General features: G+C 40.0%; 3 protein-coding genes and 1 pseudogene across 5 annotated transcripts; 1 reads left to right on the top strand and 3 right to left on the bottom strand.

Annotated features, from left to right (window-relative positions):
• The first annotated feature begins 15 nt into the window (after positions 1-15).
• LOC110067924 (DNA repair protein complementing XP-A cells-like) lies at positions 16-3,611 on the top strand. Its single transcript, XM_089296022.1, has 6 exons — positions 16-338; positions 1,161-1,266; positions 1,761-1,809; positions 2,080-2,193; positions 2,537-2,654; positions 2,991-3,611. Exons 1-6 carry the CDS (start codon positions 101-103, stop codon positions 3,143-3,145), a joined length of 780 nt encoding a protein of 259 aa, XP_089152148.1. The 5' UTR covers positions 16-100; the 3' UTR covers positions 3,146-3,611.
• Positions 3,143-8,726, bottom strand: LOC110059264 (phosphopantothenoylcysteine decarboxylase-like). 2 transcript variants are annotated; one of them, XM_020765970.2, is made up of 6 exons: positions 8,565-8,726; positions 6,319-6,414; positions 4,723-4,761; positions 4,454-4,543; positions 3,849-4,017; positions 3,143-3,551 (listed from the first exon to the last, which is right to left on the bottom strand). In XM_020765970.2, exons 1-6 carry the CDS (start codon positions 8,694-8,696, stop codon positions 3,481-3,483), a joined length of 597 nt encoding a protein of 198 aa, XP_020621629.1. In that variant the 5' UTR covers positions 8,697-8,726; the 3' UTR covers positions 3,143-3,480. The 2 variants fall into 2 exon arrangements, with proteins under 2 accessions (XP_020621629.1, XP_089152150.1); XM_089296024.1 differs by lacking the exon at positions 4,723-4,761.
• A 735-nt stretch (positions 8,727-9,461) lies between these two features.
• Positions 9,462-10,520, bottom strand: LOC110059253 (ras-related protein Rab-10 pseudogene; annotated as a pseudogene).
• Positions 10,521-12,037: 1,517 nt separating this feature from the next.
• Positions 12,038-16,748, bottom strand: LOC110059413 (uncharacterized). Of its 2 annotated transcripts, XM_089296318.1 has the most exons (6): positions 16,343-16,748; positions 15,316-15,398; positions 14,552-14,752; positions 14,313-14,429; positions 13,510-13,596; positions 12,038-13,052 (listed from the first exon to the last, which is right to left on the bottom strand). In XM_089296318.1, the coding sequence occupies exons 1-6, from the start codon at positions 16,629-16,631 to the stop codon at positions 12,156-12,158; spliced, it is 1,674 nt and encodes a 557-aa protein (XP_089152444.1). In that variant the 5' UTR covers positions 16,632-16,748; the 3' UTR covers positions 12,038-12,155. The 2 variants fall into 2 exon arrangements, with proteins under 2 accessions (XP_089152444.1, XP_089152445.1); XM_089296319.1 differs by lacking the exon at positions 13,510-13,596.
• Between the last annotated feature and the right edge of the window lie 1,082 nt (positions 16,749-17,830).

The raw sequence follows: 17,830 nt of genomic DNA on the forward strand, positions 1-17,830 counted from the left end.
TAGTAACCGCGCAAATTACATTTCAAGATGGCGGTCATATGAGGTCCTAAATCTCAGAGCTAGATTTTCTACTGAGAGAAATCATTCGAAAACCAGATCGATGGCAGAGATAAAGCTAACAGATGCACAGAGAGCTCGCATCGAAAGAAATCGACAGAGAGCGCTTATGCTTCGTAATGCGAGGCTTTCTAGTCGCCCTTATCCAGAGACAAAAACACAAGACACCGCCAGTTCAAGCTCGATTTCTCGTGTGATTGACACAGGCGGTGGTTTTCTCTTGGACACTGATGACGAAGAAACTTTACATGGAGCACCAAAGAATCTTATCGAAGAACCAGGTAAGCAAGCTTAGTAGTAAATTACTCATTTGATTAATACACTGAAAACTATACAGTGGCCTAAGAGAACGAACGATGATAGTTACATAACAGCAGTTTGTAATTCAAAACTATACTTCAGACTAAAATGGTCAAACTCTATGCCATTTCAGACAAAAATAGCCACGCATTCCTATATCCTGCTATATAGCTTATACAACGGCTCGCAAAAAGTGCCGTTCAGTCATCCAGGACAAGTAGATTTTCCTGCCTGGCAAGTACTGGTAACTTTTCATTCTCACTTGCCTGATGGGTTAGTCCTCTACCAACTAATTAACGAAAAAGAGCAGCCTGACTTGCCCAGGGCAAGCACAATTTGAGAGCTAATTGTAGAAGGGCAAGCTTGAATTCAAATTATTATTATTATTATTTTTTTTTTTTTTTTGAGCCCTGAATATATGCCAGTTATGTAATGCTTTTGAGTGGTACTGTACCATGGGGTATCCCATGAGTCACTTGTATTTTCTGGGTATACACACGAACCTTTAGGTGAGTTTGTATACCAAGAAAATACAAGTGAGAAGTGGGATATTTCATGGGATATCACAAGAGAGTTTTGCATAACTGTTTTATACCATGTCATAGAAAATACAGTGCCTAACACAATCAATTTGACATGCCTGCAGTGCATGATGGGAAGGTTGGCTGTGATATCATCAAATATATAACAGCTTTCCTGTATTCTGATTGGCTTTTTTTCTTTGGCATGGTATAAAAGGGAGTATCCCTCAAAGGTGTGTGCCAACTTAAAAAGTCACCCATATTTTGTTTCTATTGATACAGCTCCTATACTTCATGGAGACCGGCTACATTGTTGTGAATGCCAGAAAGAGTTCTTGACTTCTTATGTCTACAAGCATTTTGAAGTTCCTATTTGTGATAACTGTAGGTTAGTGCAAATACTTGATAATTTGTAAGAGAAAAATAGCTTGTTATTCTTAGAAAACTTAGAAAATGGGCAGTAAATCTGTGTGATCTAAATCAAAAGTGTGTGCTTTTTTCCAGAGCCTGTTAGCTGCATGCCAATGCTCCATAACATGATGTGTGCAGATCGTCCCAGTAACCAGAAATCGTTTGCTTGCCTTTTAAGCAAGAAAGATCCTTCAGTTATAATCTCTAAAAGGTTAACAGTAGTGAATGTCTTGTGGAGGGGATTTTTTAACCCACAAAGCATTGACAAAGACAATGAAAAGGAGATAAACTGTTTATCTGGACCACCGGGTTATCAGTTAATTTGTACTAACTTACTTACTGACTACTATGCAGAGTATTCTGGTGTACAGTTTGACATTGAAATGAATGTTGCACCCTGTCTTATGCCAGCCAGGAGATCAAATCCTTTTCAACTGATTCTTTTTGTTATAATTTTTTTTGTTTTTGCAGAGACCATGAAGGAAAACATGCTCTTATAACCAAGACAGAGGCCAAGGAGGTGCGGAATGAAATATAGGCATGTAAGCATGCAAACAGCTATGAAGCCATTCTCTTGGTTTGCATCAGTGTTCTTAGGAAGCACTGACGACCAGCAAAAAGCCAGTGGCTAATAGTCCTGGGCATGATGGCTACTCTCAAAATTTTTCATAATACAAAATGTACATAAGAAACAATCTGAATCTTTTATTGTTATCTTGTACATACATGTATGTTTTACAGCTGTATTATAACATGGTAACTGCTAAAAAAAAGATATAATTTTTTACAGCAATTCTTGTTAAAAGACTGTGATCTGGACAGAAGAGAACCATCATTGAAATATATTTTAAAGAAGAACCCTCATCATTCCAGGGGTGAAATGAAGCTCTACCTCAAATCACAGGTACCAAGGTTTTTTTGTCCTTAATTTTGATACTTGCACATGTATTTATCTGCACTTTACATAAGTGGCTTTCATAATGAAAGGAAATGGTATAGACTGCTTCTCATTTCGCTTAGGGACCAACAAACTTTTATTCCTTTGAACGTAAACACAAGACTAAAGGGCAGCATGGACAAGACAGGGGTGGCGGGGTGGGGGGGGCACCCTTGTCTTCTCCCAATCCCACCCAATCTCTCCCTGATCTTCAAAAGGAAACAAGAATTCAAGTAGTGTATCTCAATCTGACTTCAATGTTACTTGGAATGACTAATATCTTTAAAAGAGATACATCATACTGTTGCAGATTGTTCAACGTGCACATGATGTGTGGGGAGGTGAGGAAGGACTTGAAGAAGCAAGAGAAGAAAAAGCTGAGAAAAGAGAAGCACAAAAGCAAAGAAAATTTGACAAGAAAGTTAAAGGTTTGCTGCTCTATACAGCTTGCTTTGCTCCCTGACTAACCAAATGCCTTAAACAGAGTACTCTCCTTCCTTCCTTTTACCCACTTTCCTATTTCTGTCCATCCATTTTTCAATCCATCTGTCCGTCCGCCCTCTTCCCCCTCCCCTGTTGCCCACCTGCCTGCATTCCTTCTTCCTTCTTTCTGTCTGTTTGTATGTCTCTGTCTGTCTGGCTTTCTGTGTCTGTATGTCTGTCAAGCTGTCTGTCTGTCCATCCATTTACAATGACAATGCATGCTCAAGGTTGCATCCTCAACATTTATCAGTACATGTATCATCTTTTCTTCTACACAACAGAGCTTCGCCGTGCTGTTAGAACAAGTACTTGGAAGAAAGATATTAGTCGGCATCAGCATGAATTTGCTGAAAGTGAGGTTTATAATGAGGAAACTGATGAATGGACAAAGACATGCAAGACATGTGGCCATCAACTAACATATGAAAAAATGTAACACAAAATAACTACATTTATTTTGAAACTTGTACATACATGTATAATGTTCTACAGCTGTATTACATAGTAACTGTAATAATTTATTTACATGACAGAGACCCTAGCAACTGACAAGATGCCCTTAATACCCATTAAACATTGTACAGTAACTTCCATTTCTCTCAAGTCTTCTCAGTGCATATTTTAAATTAAAATGAATGAGACTAGACCATTTCCTCTTTTTAGTTCAGAGTTCATACAGCCATTTTTTCCTCTCATCCTTTTTTCTGCTTCTTACTCAGTGGACTGTGTAAAAATAGGAACTGCTCTAATTCAGGAACAAAGCTGTCTAAGTTATGTCATCTTCTCAAGGTGATCCTTTACTAAACTGACAATACTTGTGACTTCAGCCATGGCTCCAACACCTTAAAACATGGAAAATAGATTTGAATAAAATTTGAAATAAAAATAATTTTTATTTTGAAGCTTTTCTGTAGTGTATAATGCTTTTCTAATATTCTGAGACAGAACAAGTCCACATGTTAAACACTGTAAGTTAATATATCTTTGAGAAGTTTCACTAAATTTCCGATCTGATGGCCAAAACTGCAAAGTAGGCCGCTAACAAAAGTGCACCTTTTAATATAATGGTATTAATTTCAGAGAAAGTAAATTTGTTTCACACTATTAGGCACTGGGTCTTGTAATCATTTGAATCTCACCTGTATCTTTGCAGGCCAGTGTCTTTTTGATGGGTGGAACATGAGAGTATCCCAGGTTTATAAGCCGTTCAACATGCTCCGAGGTGATGGGGTGTTCCCACATAAGCGTGTTCATTGCTGGGCAGAATAGCAGTGGCTTCTTGACATCCCATGCACGAACTGTGCAGGTCTGTTAATATACCAAAACTTGTCATTGTTACCATATTGGTGCATTCAGTGCAAAATATCACAAATCTCTTGATTTTAAAAAATGAAATCACTAGTTAGAGGCTTATTACTACCCAAGAGGTGTACAGAAGGAATTTTCACATGGTGAGGTGTGTGGTCCATACTGGGAGAGTACACCCCCATCCACCCCCCTCCCCCCAAGGAGACAGTCCAAAGAAATAACTCTTGGTCATTCTGATACCTTGATCCTAATGCTTTAACCATAAGGCCATCATGCTTCTAAACAATACGTATTATTCAGAAATAAGAATTTTTAAGACATTGAAGCAAAAGCATAACAGAACTGCTCTTTTAATGAGAGGCAAGTGTGGCCTAATAATTTGGCAGTGTGCTGGGCTCCAATTAATTGACCTAATTTTTACTATAACTGCACTTACCAAGAGGTTGTCACATAAACCATTAGCTATCTTGGCCATAGTGTTGGCATCTAGTGGTGCAATAACCATGAGATCGGCCCAACGTCGCAGCTACTGAAAATTAATACAAAATTTGAAAGGTGGATTTCCTGACTGTGATACACTGAGTCATTTACAACTTTAAAACTGTTTAGTCTACTGTGCCATGTAGCAACAGATCCTTTTGATTCAATGGCCTGTCGAGGCATTGACAGTATTTTGGACAAGAAAAAAAGTTAGTTTACATGTACCTCAATGTGTAGAACAGGATCTTGCATAGTGCTCCATGCCTACCGGTTAAAGGAGAGATTTTATCTTTAAACATCGATCCATTTTCTTAATTATCTTGCTAATTAGGTTTTTTTAGATTGTGCAATTTCGTGTTACTTACAAAGTCATGATGTAAATTGGTATTTTACTATGGTCACAATAATTGCAAAGCACAACAATTACATATTAAGGAAAAAGAGATTTTATAGAATAATCTGTTTCTGAACTACCACAAATCCTCAAATTAGCGCCCCCTTCCCCTCGAATAAGAGCCCACTTCAAATAAGCGCCACTCCTATCAGCCAAAATTTAAAATTAGCGCCCCCCTCCCCTCCCCCCATTTTGTGGATGAATAATGAGACAATTAACAAAGGATGTATAGTTTTCGTTGTGTAGGATTAGAATTATACCTTGTTTGCATTTTGTGAACATGTCAAGTGTAGGAAAAAGTTACAATTACTAAAAGTGCCGCGATTTAGACTTTAGGATCAGCTTTTTATGTCGGTAAACAGTTTATGTTGTTGTTTACATGCAGATAAAGTGATCATGTCAGGCCTCGATTTGGGAAAAATTAAATAAGCGCCCCCCTCAAAAAAGCGCCCCCGTCTTCTCCTAAATTTGAAATAAGTACCCTGGGTGCTAATTTGAGGATTTACGGTATAACAAGAAAGGCAAATCAACAATGGAACAAAATTAGCAAACATTGCCAGACAAAACCAACAGAAACTGGTCCCTTAGACATGTATTTTACAATAGGAACACGAACCCAACGATGCAATTAAAGGCTTCAAATACCAACTTCTTTAACCTGGAAGCCTTACGGTCAACTTACAAATTCTCCTTACTGATCTCTATACATTCCTCATTGTACTAGATGGGATAATTTGTTCAAAATCCAAGTTATTTTTTTCTTCCATGAGCAAATTTTCTGACTCGTGAGTTTGTATTGGTTTTGTAAGGAGACATTGCATCCCAATCACCCATAACTGCATAACTTCAAGAACATTTTTGAGCAAAGATCATGAAACTTGGTCTACATCCAAGAATGTTTCCTTTCAGGATTAAGCAACATGACATGACGACATTATATCATGTGGTAAACATATGATTTACACAAATGAAGTGGTGCGTGAAAAAAAAAGCCATAAGTGCCTCTTGATTTCATATTGAATTCTCCTTTTTCATAGAAGGAAGCAAAAAGCAATTTGCAAGGAGAATCTTGCAGTCTATCTGATGTTACTTAGGTTGTTTTTCCATGTACACCTTCAAGTAACCTTCATCTTGGATTTTGCATCTTAATTATTTAATTTTTCCAAAACTTTAGAAAATCCAAAGGTCAAAACCTGTTGCTAGTTGTCTCTTGTGTAAGGAAAGGGCAAGAGTCGAAGGAGATTGTGCTTCCCTTCTTCATAACATTCAATGGAACTCCCAAGTCTCTCCAGAGATGATTGGGGAAGAGTTGGAACTTTTACTTAAAAATTGAAAGCATTATAAATGATTTAAGTCTGTGCAGGCAGATCCTGCATTCTCTACCTCCCTCACCCCCACCTCCTGGTCTACATGGGGTTAAAACTTACCTCCCATTCATCCCTGTCTCTAAACACTTTCACAGGAATTTTGTCCTTGTCAAAGAAATGCATAGAGTTTTCTGTGGCAATGATTTGGACATTTGGCTGGAAGAAGTAACAAAATAGGAAATTACAGTTATCAAATATATGTTACCAATAACAAAATAAAATTAACAAGTTCTTCTAGATTTTAAAATACAGAACCTGTATTAAGCGGTTCACCCTCTATTAAGCAGTCAGTTTTCAAAGTCCCAAAAGTTATTTCCCAATTACTGTAATTTTGACCTCTATTAAGCGGTTGCAGTCACTATTTGCGAAGTCCCAACAGAACTTTTTTTATATTTGTCTTTACTTGTATTAAACGGTCACATGGTGTCAAAAGACCAATTTCGATATATTAAAATTCAGCCTAAGACAATAGACCTCAGCATGAGGCTCCAGGGAATAACTACAGAGTTTGTGGGGTTTGTTCCCCAGAGCCTCGTGCTGAGGTCTATTGTTTTAGGCTGAATTTTAATATATCAAAATTGGGTTATTACTCATTCATACAGTTTCAAATAATGTAACACATGAGGTACAACAAATGATTTCCTTGTTTATTTTTGCAAGTCATTAAAACACTGGAACTGAATGTTTTCAATTTGAGGTCACTTGAGCGGTCACTTAGCCATTCCCCAAGGGTGACCGCTTAATACAGGTTCGACTGTAGTTCCTGTAACGTGCCTATCTTATCAACTCTGTTATGCGCATATACAACATGTTAAGGTTTGCTTATGTCTCTACAAACCACTTGATTTTGCTGCTTTATCTCTCCCTCCCCCACCCCTATCCCCCACCCAGCCCCTTGCAGGGGATACGTAATGCAAACTTAGGTTCAAATTTCACTGAGGCCTTGAGGCCTTGTTATAAGGCAACCTGACCCTGTTTAAGGCAAAACCCCTCAATTATTGATCGGTATAATGGCAGAATAGGGAGTTTAAGCAAATCACTACGGCTGGTGCTACTACGGCTGCCGTGACTGAAAAGGTCTCGGGAGAGTACGTCTCAGTGGTCTGCCAAATTTCAAGTTAAGCGAGTAAAGCGAAATACAAAGATGAAAGAAACATCGGCTAAGAAGTTTAAAATCTCTTTTATTTAGTTTCTCACAGCCAAATGGCTTCGCTCAAAGGACGATGGCCCTTATTCGGTAGAATGAACAGATTATTCCTGAGTGAAAGCAAATGCCATACACTTTGTACCATAACGATTTGATAGATGAAATATATAATTTCAGAGACAAATATCTCAAGGAATATCGAGTGAAGAACACAAATATATCAGTACTCAGAGAAGCAAAATAGCATCGTATAGTTATCCAGATATAAAACATCTTCACCAAACCCTCAAAGCAAACTTAACCAAATAAAAACAACCTCGTGCTCAACAAGAATATTTCACTTGACTCACTTCACCATTCCAGCACCTTTGCCAAAACTTATCGTAAATTCAGGATACGGATTTACAGGCTTATGAAAGGTAACCTTGACACAATCTTTGACTTAAATTGAGTTTAAAGGATATAGTATCCAATGGAATTCTTAAAATGCCGAGAAGTCCGTTGAAAAGGGCCAGAGAAGTGAAATAAACCCGATGTAGTAGCCACTACGGCAAAACATCCCAACTCACGCAGTCAGATTTCACGCTACGGCTGAATGCAACCAACATAGATGCGCAGTGTCTCATTTTGGGGGAAATTTACTTCCGGCAGCCGTATCAGAGCCAGCCGTAGCGATTTGCTTAAACTCCCTAAAGTGGGATACACGACGGCCATTCGTTATGTCTATACACCCCCCTTGTTAATGAAGCACTAAGAAATTCATTTCTGAGGGGGCCCCAGCTCCATCGGGGTTTGGAAGAACACTAGCGTTTTCTTGAAGGGGTAAAGTAACATTGGGTGATTTCTAAGAGGCATCATTTTTGCCTTTTGACCTATTTTAACTTCCCTCATCAACAGGGAGGGCCAGAGTTTGCTTAGCTCATACAAAATAGAATGACCCGAGGGGGTAGGGGTAGATATATGTTTGGTTAGGTTCTTAAAAGTAGCACGAGTAAAGATCAAGATTCCAAATAACATTGTTTGAAAGCCTGGAATAGGCTTATACAGAATTCAGCATTTATAAACAAACACTAGCTATGAAATCTGAAAGCACGCTATCGAGGCACGCCAGCGAGAAAGAAGAAAGATCACCGTTTGCTTTTGCAAGTTTACACAATACCTTTGGTTCCAAGAGGAGTAGCTCATCTACGAGTTTCGATAATTTTATACTCGCTACGCTTCCAGTAACTCCAATTAACACATTTTTCTGCCTCTTTGGTCTCTTTGTTGGCGGTCCTACTTCTTCCGCCATTTTGAATTGCTATTATATTGCAGGCACCCGCTGACCGATAGCGTTTGTTCTCGCACCGTTCTCGTTCTCCTTAGCCGGCGAGGGCTTGGCACGAGGAAAGGACGGCTCGGGAGACGCGTGATTTTATTGGCTTGAAATGATAATTTCCCAATGGGCTGGAAAGAGGAATATGGAAAAATAGAAAAAGGAAGTATAGAGAAATACAGAAATAGAATATAGAGCAGCTGAAATTATGCCATTCCTGTCCCCATAGCCCTTTTCGCTTCTCTTAGCCGGCGGGGCCTTGGCTAGTGCCAAAGCCCCGCCGGCTAAGAGAAGCGAAAAGGGCTGTGGGGACGAGAATGAAATTATGCCCTCACCCTACCCCCCAACGCCCTTGCACTCGTTCCCAAGGTCTCTTCTCTTCCTCTTTTAGAGGGGACCCTGGGAACAAGGTTGCCTCCATCCTCGTTCTGGTTCAAATCGAAATATTGTCGTTTTTATTTCAATCTCTTCGTTCTAGTGTTGGGATCAAAATTCACGTTTTTATCAGGAGCTTGTGGCCCTCTGTTTCTATCTATTATTTCTAAATTTCTGCTGATCTGTCTACTAAAGATTCAGTATTCAGCACGTAGCTTTTCGCCAGTGCAATTACTAATTATGGGTTGCTGAGCAACAACCCAATTTAAAATCTGTAATGAGCTAGTACCCCCTCTAACGGTGGGGAAAGGGGAGATTTCTGTTTATTTAACATTACGTTCTTAACCATTTACGTTTTCCACGCTATTAAAGTAATTCTTTTTTATTTGAGCTGCCAGCTATTATTATTTAAATACGAACGTTAGAAAGTAACTTATCGGCGTTCAGTGTATCTAAAACAGACTTGTACCTAAATATATTTTAATTTGGATATGCAAGAACTGTTGTATTTCTACACCTAAAATATTAATTAGATACCTGTCTCGAAAGGAAATGTAAACAAAACAGCGTGAGGTAGAAATAAGTGTGTGATCTTTCGCCTCTGCAAGAAACCGAAATACAACCCTTCATGCCAACTGTAATAAAGTTAATTTGGAAAATATTGTCTATCTGTCAGTAATACAGTCAATATGAAAGACTTTCTTAACAGCACTTTTTCTCCTTGTTTTTGGCAAAGCGACTTTTCTTCTTAATTTCCACTACAGCGTCTTTCGTGGGCTTGTCTTTCTCTTTTAAACCCCATCCTGGCACGAATCTTTTCATAATTTCCTCCACAATGCACTCAAACGCTTCATTGATGCTTTCGTTTTCCTTGGCGCTGGTTTCAAAGAAAGCCATGTCGTATTCATCGGCCAGCTTCTCTCCTTCCTCACGCATAACAGCTCTTGGCTGTTCCATATCGCACTTGTTTCCTATAAGCAGTTTGATGACGTCTTCCTTAGCATGTTCATCAATTTTCCTTAACCACTTAGCTATGTTCTCGAACGATCGCCGGCGCGTGATGTCGTAAACAAGCATGATTCCTGCAGCTGTTCTGTAGTAAGACACGCTAATAGCGTGAAATCTTTCCTGGCCCGCTGTATCCCAGACTTGCAGGCGTACTTTCTGTCCTTGTACTTCGATGGTGCGTAACTTGAAATCAATCCCAATGGTGGAAATATATGTATGATTGAACACATCATCTGAAAATCTCCACATAAGACTTGTTTTTCCAACACCGGCATCTCCAAGCAGTAAGACTTTGAACATATAGTCGTACGTTTCTTGATTTGAAATCTTTTTATACGCCATTTCAATCTATAGATCCACTAGTGAGTGCAAGTTCGCGCTGAATTTTTTCACTTTTATACTTTTTTATTAGTGCAGGTGGCACACACGTTTTAAGCTCCGTAGCTGGCCGTGATTGGCTAAAATATTACGTAATCTTTTATGGAATACCTCCAGTTGTTACAAAAGTCACGCACGCAAAATTGACTTCAAGAAAGATACAGCAAGGTGAGGTTTAATTTGGTTCAACTGTCTTTTGTCTTGGAGAAATGTCAATAGAATTGTTAAACAATGAAAAGTACTGAAATTTGAGGTAAAAATATGCATCATGTTTGATCACCTGTTTGCAAGCTAAAAGAAATTAATGAAACATGGCATGATATTTCTGCACACTACTGTTCTCACCCTTAACAATAAAAAACGTTAAGTAAACTTCTGATATTTCTAGTTGCAATTGGCTAAATTTGAATATACCCTATTCGATTAATATCAAAAAGTATCGTCTAAAAGTCGTTGTTTGTAAATATAGAGACGCGGAGTTTTTTAAATCGTTTTTTTTAATACGCATGTTAAGATAAGCCGTTTTGCAAAGTTTAAAAGAATGCTGTAAGGACGGCTCAGAACCACCTTAATTTTTGAAAGCTTGAAATTGTTTTAAACCCTACCAACAGAATTTTTTAAACTTTGCAAAACCTTGTATTTTAACAAGCTTATCACATTTCCATACTGAAAAGATGAGCTTCACAGAGCCGTAGCTAGTTATCCGTGAAACTTGTTTTGTTTTATTTCCAACGCCATAATAATTTTGCTGAACAAAAGTGATCGAGCAACTCGACGGCGTTGCATCACAGCATTCGCGCATCGATCAATTAGGACACCAACATCCCCCGGGGTATACCCCAGGTTATTTGACAACTTCTTGAATTGTGTCATGGGGGGGGGGGGGTGGGAATTTGACGGCAGCAGTTGTTATTGGGGTGGGGCATTTGACATCATATGGGAAGGGTAGGGGCCTAAAGGAAACTTGCCTTAAAGTCACAGTCAAGCTAGAAATCACTAAGAGACAGCAGTGTTGAATCACAGTAGTGAAAATCTCAGTCCATGAATCTAGCCAATCAAATCATGTGTCTGCAGAGCTTCTTTTTTTTCTGGCCAAGGTCCCGCCGGCAGAGATTGACAGGCAGCTATGAGAACGAGAGGGGTATGGACCTTGTTTTTGTCTCAGTCTCTTCTTGTCTAAAAGCCCTCACCCCGCAACTTCCTTCCTGGAGTCCGTTTCTCGAAAGCCTCGGAAACTTTTCGGGCCCGTAAAGCCATTTTCAGTTCATCTGTATCTAAAAAGGGACAAGTGTATGCGTCTGAAACTTCTTGTATGAAGGGAACCTCTGTTCATATTAAGAATATGTGAATAAAACAGTTCTGTAATCTTAAGGTTCGAAATTTTGCTATGGCTTCACGGGCCCGAAAATTTTTGGGGGCTTTCGAGAAACGAGCCCCTGATCTTCGTGTGAAAAACAGAATGGAAACAGTCTAGGGAAAAATATCCAGAACACTTCGTTGACTGCAGAACCATCCCAGAAAAAAAAAAAAAAAATTAAATCTCAGAGGCCCGTATCTTTCGAAATGCAACTTTTAATCAATTTTGCTTACTATAGTCTCTTCTAAAGGGTTTCAACTGCATTAGCTAGGCTGATTGATGGAAATCAATTATTACGGAGAAGCATCGTCTTTACACTACTTTCCTTCCATCAATGTTAATTGTTCCGCTTGTTTTCGCAGCGCGGTCTTAAGAGAAACATTTTCGGTTTTCTTTGAAGCAGGCATCTTTACATCAGTCTTCTCTCCCTTGTTCTGGACACTTTGGCTTTGCTCGCTGGCTTTGGTTTGAGATTTGTTGGAAACCTTCCCCTCTCCATTGACTGCCCCTGTTTTCGCATCCTCCTTCGCGGAAACATTTTCCGTCTTCGGTGGAGTAGAACCCTTTACTTTAATCTTCTCCACCAAGTTCTTTACTCCTTGGCTGAGCTCGCTGACTTTGGTCTGGGATTTGTTGGAATGCTTTCCCTCTTCATTGACCACGCCTGTTTTCGCAGCCTCCTTCGCGGCAACATTTTCGGTTTTCTGTGGAGCAGAACTCATTTTAACTTCAATTTTTTCCACCATGTTCTGCACACCTGGGCTTAGCTCGCCTCCTTTTGTTGGGGTCTTGTTGAAAACCCTTCCCTCTCCTTGGACTACACCGGCTTCTTTTAAAGGGGCCACTTTAAGCGAGGAAGTTGCCTTTTCCTTCTCTTCGGTTACGTCGGAAATCTTCGCCCCCTGGCCTTCGTCCTGTTCGTCACCCTCGTTCTCATATTCGGTATTGTCGTCGTCGCCGTTGTCTTCCAATGAGTCGCTATCCTCTTGTTCGTCGGGATCCGGAACGTAGTCGGGATCTTCATCGGAAGCGTAGTCCTGGGGAACACTGATAAGCTCTACTGTCAATGTTTCCTCGCCGTCTTCCTTGTCGAACTTCCGCTTCCGCTCGGGAGAAACCGGAAATGGTTCCGAAGCTTCAATGATTCGGTGGTAGTCGCCTTTTGGTTTATAACGAGTAGATCTCCGAGGCTTTTGCTTCCGGCCCAGGACCTCCTGTCGGAATAAGCATACGACAACACCATTGACTTAAAAAAACTCGTGAAAAGCGATAAATCAGTACAAACGCCTTTTTTTTATTTTCTACAGTTAACCAAGAAAATAGAGTTGAATTTGTTGCTCGTCGATTTAGTTCATTCCATATTGTCCACTCCTTAGTAAAGATCCCAAAAGCGAAAACGAGACGAGACTCACCCCAGACCTCTCGTTATTAAGAAGCGTTCATGTGGCTTCGCCGACCTATAATAGGCCATTTCTGAATTACCCTTAGCCTCTTTCTCAAAACGAGTCTTGGTGTCCATGCCTTCATATGAAAACGAGATTTCCTTCACGTGCAAATTAAACTCATTTTCACATTGAAAGAGAGGCTCAAGGCAACTCGGAAATGGGCTTTTTTGTTTTCCTCTCGTGATTTTTTTTCGTTGTTACCGTGAAAGAGTTGTTGTTAACATACCCTTCCATCATCCAGGACCACTGGAGAGAAGAAAACTTTGTCATTATCGCTACGGTCGAAGAGGGCTGCTAACATTTTGTCCACTACCTAGAATTTTGGAAAAGCCTTCATTATTAATTGTTTGGCGACTGTGGTCCTTGCATTATTTAAAATATTCATTTTTTTTTAATTAACGTGAGAACCACAGTTATTTGTTCCTTAGACGGCCAGTTATTCACAAAATAAAATTGATCAGCTTAAAAGTGACTAGCAACTGATTATTCACGGTATTCCAGGTAACATTTTGCTAAAACTACACTCTAGTTAAGCTCTGGGCCAGTTGAGAACCAAGAGGAGATGAGAGGCAGAGTACAAAGGGCTTATTCCCAAGGAAACCCCCTCAAGTTATTTTGAGATCACTCTCGATGGCATCCGATGATGCGGGTTTTTCTTTGCCTAGTTCCTAGGCCTCAATATTTCGCCGCGGTCAGTGGTTTCGGGTCAAGTGGTCTGGAGCGAAAATTTAAGTGTGAGCCGTTCGTTTTGGACACGTCACCGAAATCAATTGACCGTGTAGACCTGGGAGACTGCCCAAGGGTATTCTCAAGTGGACAGCATTTTCATCATCCACGAAGACATCCACGCAACACGCGTGTTAACATTAGAGGGGGAAGACCTGGGAAGCATGTCTAAAATAACTTGAGAAGGATTACCCAAAGAATAAGGCCTATATGGGGGATCAACTCACTACCCTTCATTTTGTCTTGCCAGGTCTTGCCAGAACTTATAAATGTGTTTATGAAAACGTCGAGGCAGGTTTTTACCGGTAAATGGTGTAGCACGCTCTTTGTGGTATCCAAAGACCACAGAGCCACTGTTTTGGCGCCATTAAATCCAGCCAGCGTGACTCGCAATGGAACCGAGGCTGCGACAAGAAGTACCTGGAGATAGAGGGACGGACACTGTATGAGAGATCCAGCATATCTCGCGTACACATTTACTCAAATATAATTTACATGAAACTAAAGCATGCATTCTAAACGCTTTTCAGTCCCGTCCGTACCTTTTCTCCTCCATCCACGAAGCTATTAATAATCGCCCGGATTCGATCGACCTTGGTTTGAATAATCGGGGGGCCATCCTTCTCAACGTCTTTTGGTTTTCGCTGGGGTGGGTTGAAGTAATCAACTGCTGCTTCTGTCACAGTAAGTAATACCTCCAGAACGTCAGATTGCTCGAGCTTTGCGTTTCCGGCCGCCACAATCTGACAAAATAGACAAGGTAGGCCACTAAGTAAACAAGGTCTGATTTATGAGTGGCATTCCAGGCGCGCCAATAATTAATTGCGTGTAACTTAAGCACCATCATGAAACTCGACGAAATACGTTACCCATGTTTTTATTACACTTGGGAGGCTTTCACTCGTGTCCAAAGTAATTTGCATATACTATGGTTTTGTATTACCAAACTACATGATTGGTTTAAAAAGCTCGTGCAACTCTGTCATCCAATCAGAAGTAAAACCAACACTAATCGTGACTCGTTCGCTAGCGTTTTCCCGCGCTTCGCGTCAGCTGCAAATATTTTCTTCGAGTTTTGATTGGTTCATCGGATTGCTTGTGTCTTATGTGTTTGGCCAGAGTGATAACTATGGTTTTGGTCTTTCGGCACTCAATTGAAAACCACTCTAACAACAAATGCTTTACCGATCACATTTAACCGAATTTGAAACAGCAAGCACAATCAAAGGACAGCTTATCGTCTTGTTTTTATTGTGTCAGATCAATTATTTTAAATTTTCCCCAGAAAGTTAGCGTCCTTACGTACCTTGCCTGTGCAGTCTTTTACCTCTGGCCATTTGTTCTCCAAGAACTGCAGTCCGTTGCAAGCCATGTTATCAACTTGAGAAACTGTTCAAGTGATGATAGAACATGTTACCAATAAGACTGGGTCACATGTATAAAGAGGAAATGGCTTTTCTTTTGAATACTAGCCTAGTGAATTATCATTTTCATGAGTGGGTGGGTTATTTCTACCGACGCAAAAGTTTAAGCGTAAGTACAAGAATTAGCATGTCTCGTCCTCAGGCCGGGACACACGTTCTCTTTAAGAGAATCGAGCTGTTGTTGTTTATTATGAGCCTGCGTTTTCCCTTGTGTTTATGTTGTTGTGTCCCGCTTGCTTATGCTGGTGCCTGTCTGTATGTGCACCGAGCCTTGTGAAGGGTCAGTTCTACCTTACGAGACTCATTTTGATACAGAGGCTAATCTCTTGTTCGCCTCTTTCTTTTCTCAGTCTTTTTCTAACCTACAGTTCAGCTTACAATGAAGTCACTGTTGTTCTACCGACCACCATCAGGAGGCAAAGAAATTCGACCTCTTTGGGCCTTGCTTAATATATGCACGGTATTCATGAATTAGATTTGGTTCTCTAGCTACGCGCGCGCGGGTGCACCGGGTGAAGTTCGCGCTTTAGCAATCTGTATCAAAATGGGCAATTTACTGGTCTAAATATAATATCTAACTAGAGTACAAAAATTACGTTGTTTGTCATGAATGGGAATACTGACAATAGCCGTCAATACTTGCTTGTCCAATTCAACATTAACTAAGTTAAAATCAGAAACCGAATTCAGATGTCTTCGATTTATAAACAACTACTAAATAGATAATATAGAGAGTGCTCTTAAAACTTCAGTACTCATCTTGAAATAAGTTTACTCGTCTTAACATTTTACTCTTCTTAAAAGTTTTCACGACGTCTTTTAAGAGACCAGTATCTTGTCACATGCTTCATCAGGTGCGAGTTTCAAGAATGGCCTACACCTTACAGCCGGGATTTTGTAGGGGCCTACCTTTCTTTTCAAAGCTGCCTTTCAGACTCCCAACCAAACCAGACGAAGGCAAAGCAGTGTATGTAACCTTCACAGCGGCCCCGACCGCCTTCAACGACACTTCAGTTGCGCTCAAACCGATCATGGCGACTTTACTCTTTTCTTTGGCGAGGTCGTATATGCCCGTTACTCGACCACATGTTGATTTGACAATCGGTAATTCAACCAGTCGGTTGAAAACTCTCGGCATTTGCAAAGGAGACCTGATAATTTCGCTTTCAGGGACGTGTTTGCTCTCTTCGCCTTCCATGACGGCCGTTCCCTCGGCAAGAAGGCGTGAACCGAACAACTTCACTGCTCGGCACCTTTAAAATCGTTTTGCGAGTTGAGCAATTTGCATATTCACCATGGGATGCACGCGGAATGTTTTAATCTAAATTATGCGGCAGCAAACACTTTTTTATTCAGGCGACAAAACAACATTTTTTAGGCCTTGTCACACTGAAATGGCACCGAATGTTTTCCGTCCAAACTGCGTCTGAGAAATTTAAAACGCCACAATCACCTGTTATTTTGGAGGGTCTCAATATTTTGGCATTTTGACGGCTAGCGATTACTTTATTTTCCTTATGGTTAAAAGAAATGTTCGAAACAATTGCCATTGTTTTAAAAAGTTAGAAATTTATTTTCAAGGTCAAAAAAGGTTAAAAATTTATTTTGATTATTGTAAAACATATTTAAAGTCTGGGCTTGGCTCAAGCTTTATTTGACCCCAAAAAGTATCACTTTAAAATGGACAGACAACGTTTTATTCGCTGTTAATCCCACCATCCCGCCCTTTTTTGCCTGGAAATCCCGATCCCGCCTACTTTTCAAAGACGTTTCTGCGTTAATTATTAATTTTGTAAATTAATAATTAATTTAATTATTAACACAGAAACTTGTTAAAAATAGATATCGCATAAAATATCAGAAAGATTTAATAGGTAGCAGATAGGTAAGCACAAATGATTATAACGTTCTTTCTGTAAACTGTTTACTGTTTTGTTTTCTTTTGGCTACGTATCAGTAAAAGAAAGTTATGTTTCATTACCATATTCAGGGATGGCCCGTAAACACACCTGACAGTTTCTTTCAGAGCTTTCAGCGTCTTCACTTTCCTTGAAATCTGGGCTCAGAACTTTTCTTTCCGAATGAAGGCATTCCCGCTAGCACATACTTTTCGTAATATATGGCGACGCAATTTATAATGTCTCATACTTCGTTCGGTAAATCCGTCACTATCACCGCCACCCAATGTGGCCATCCTGGCCAAGACAAGCGCTATAGAAAAGGTCGAATGACTAGAAAAACTAGAAAGGCCGGGCCGGGGACGGGGGAAGGTCAAGATTACGTTCACAAACGTCGAAAATGTGGGAAATGGATGGATGTCATTGATGTCAGAGGATCGCAATAGGACTCAAAGACTTCGTACAGTCTCATGATACTAACTTAGTCAAGCGATAATGG

Source organism: Orbicella faveolata, unplaced genomic scaffold (assembly GCF_042242905.1).
Source record: "Orbicella faveolata isolate gen_17 unplaced genomic scaffold, um_ofav_v1 contig_26, whole genome shotgun sequence".
NCBI classification, from domain to species: Eukaryota; Metazoa; Cnidaria; class Anthozoa; order Scleractinia; family Merulinidae; genus Orbicella; species Orbicella faveolata.

Bases quoted from the DNA above. Each gene is read 5' to 3' on its own strand.
- LOC110067924 (XM_089296022.1), top strand. From the start codon at position 101: ATGGCAGAGATAAAGCTAACAGATGCACAGAGAGCTCGCATCGAAAGA. The intron at 339-1,160 runs GTAAGCAAGCTT...CTATTGATACAG, and splicing joins GAATCTTATCGAAGAACCAG to CTCCTATACTTCATGGAGAC. The intron at 2,655-2,990 runs GTTTGCTGCTCT...TCTACACAACAG, and splicing joins ATTTGACAAGAAAGTTAAAG to AGCTTCGCCGTGCTGTTAGA.
- LOC110059264 (XM_020765970.2), bottom strand. From the start codon at position 8,696: ATGGCGGAAGAAGTAGGACCGCCAACAAAGAGACCAAAGAGGCAGAAA. The intron at 6,415-8,564 runs GTATTGTGTAAA...TACTTCTTCCAG, and splicing joins TACTCCTCTTGGAACCAAAG to CCAAATGTCCAAATCATTGC. The intron at 4,018-4,453 runs GTAAGTGCAGTT...GTATATTAACAG, and splicing joins GTTTATGTGACAACCTCTTG to ACCTGCACAGTTCGTGCATG.
- LOC110059413 (XM_089296318.1), bottom strand. From the start codon at position 16,631: ATGGAAGGCGAAGAGAGCAAACACGTCCCTGAAAGCGAAATTATCAGG. The intron at 15,399-16,342 runs GTAGGCCCCTAC...TCACTTGAACAG, and splicing joins AGGCAGCTTTGAAAAGAAAG to TTTCTCAAGTTGATAACATG. The intron at 14,753-15,315 runs GTACGTAAGGAC...CTATTTTGTCAG, and splicing joins TAAAAGACTGCACAGGCAAG to ATTGTGGCGGCCGGAAACGC.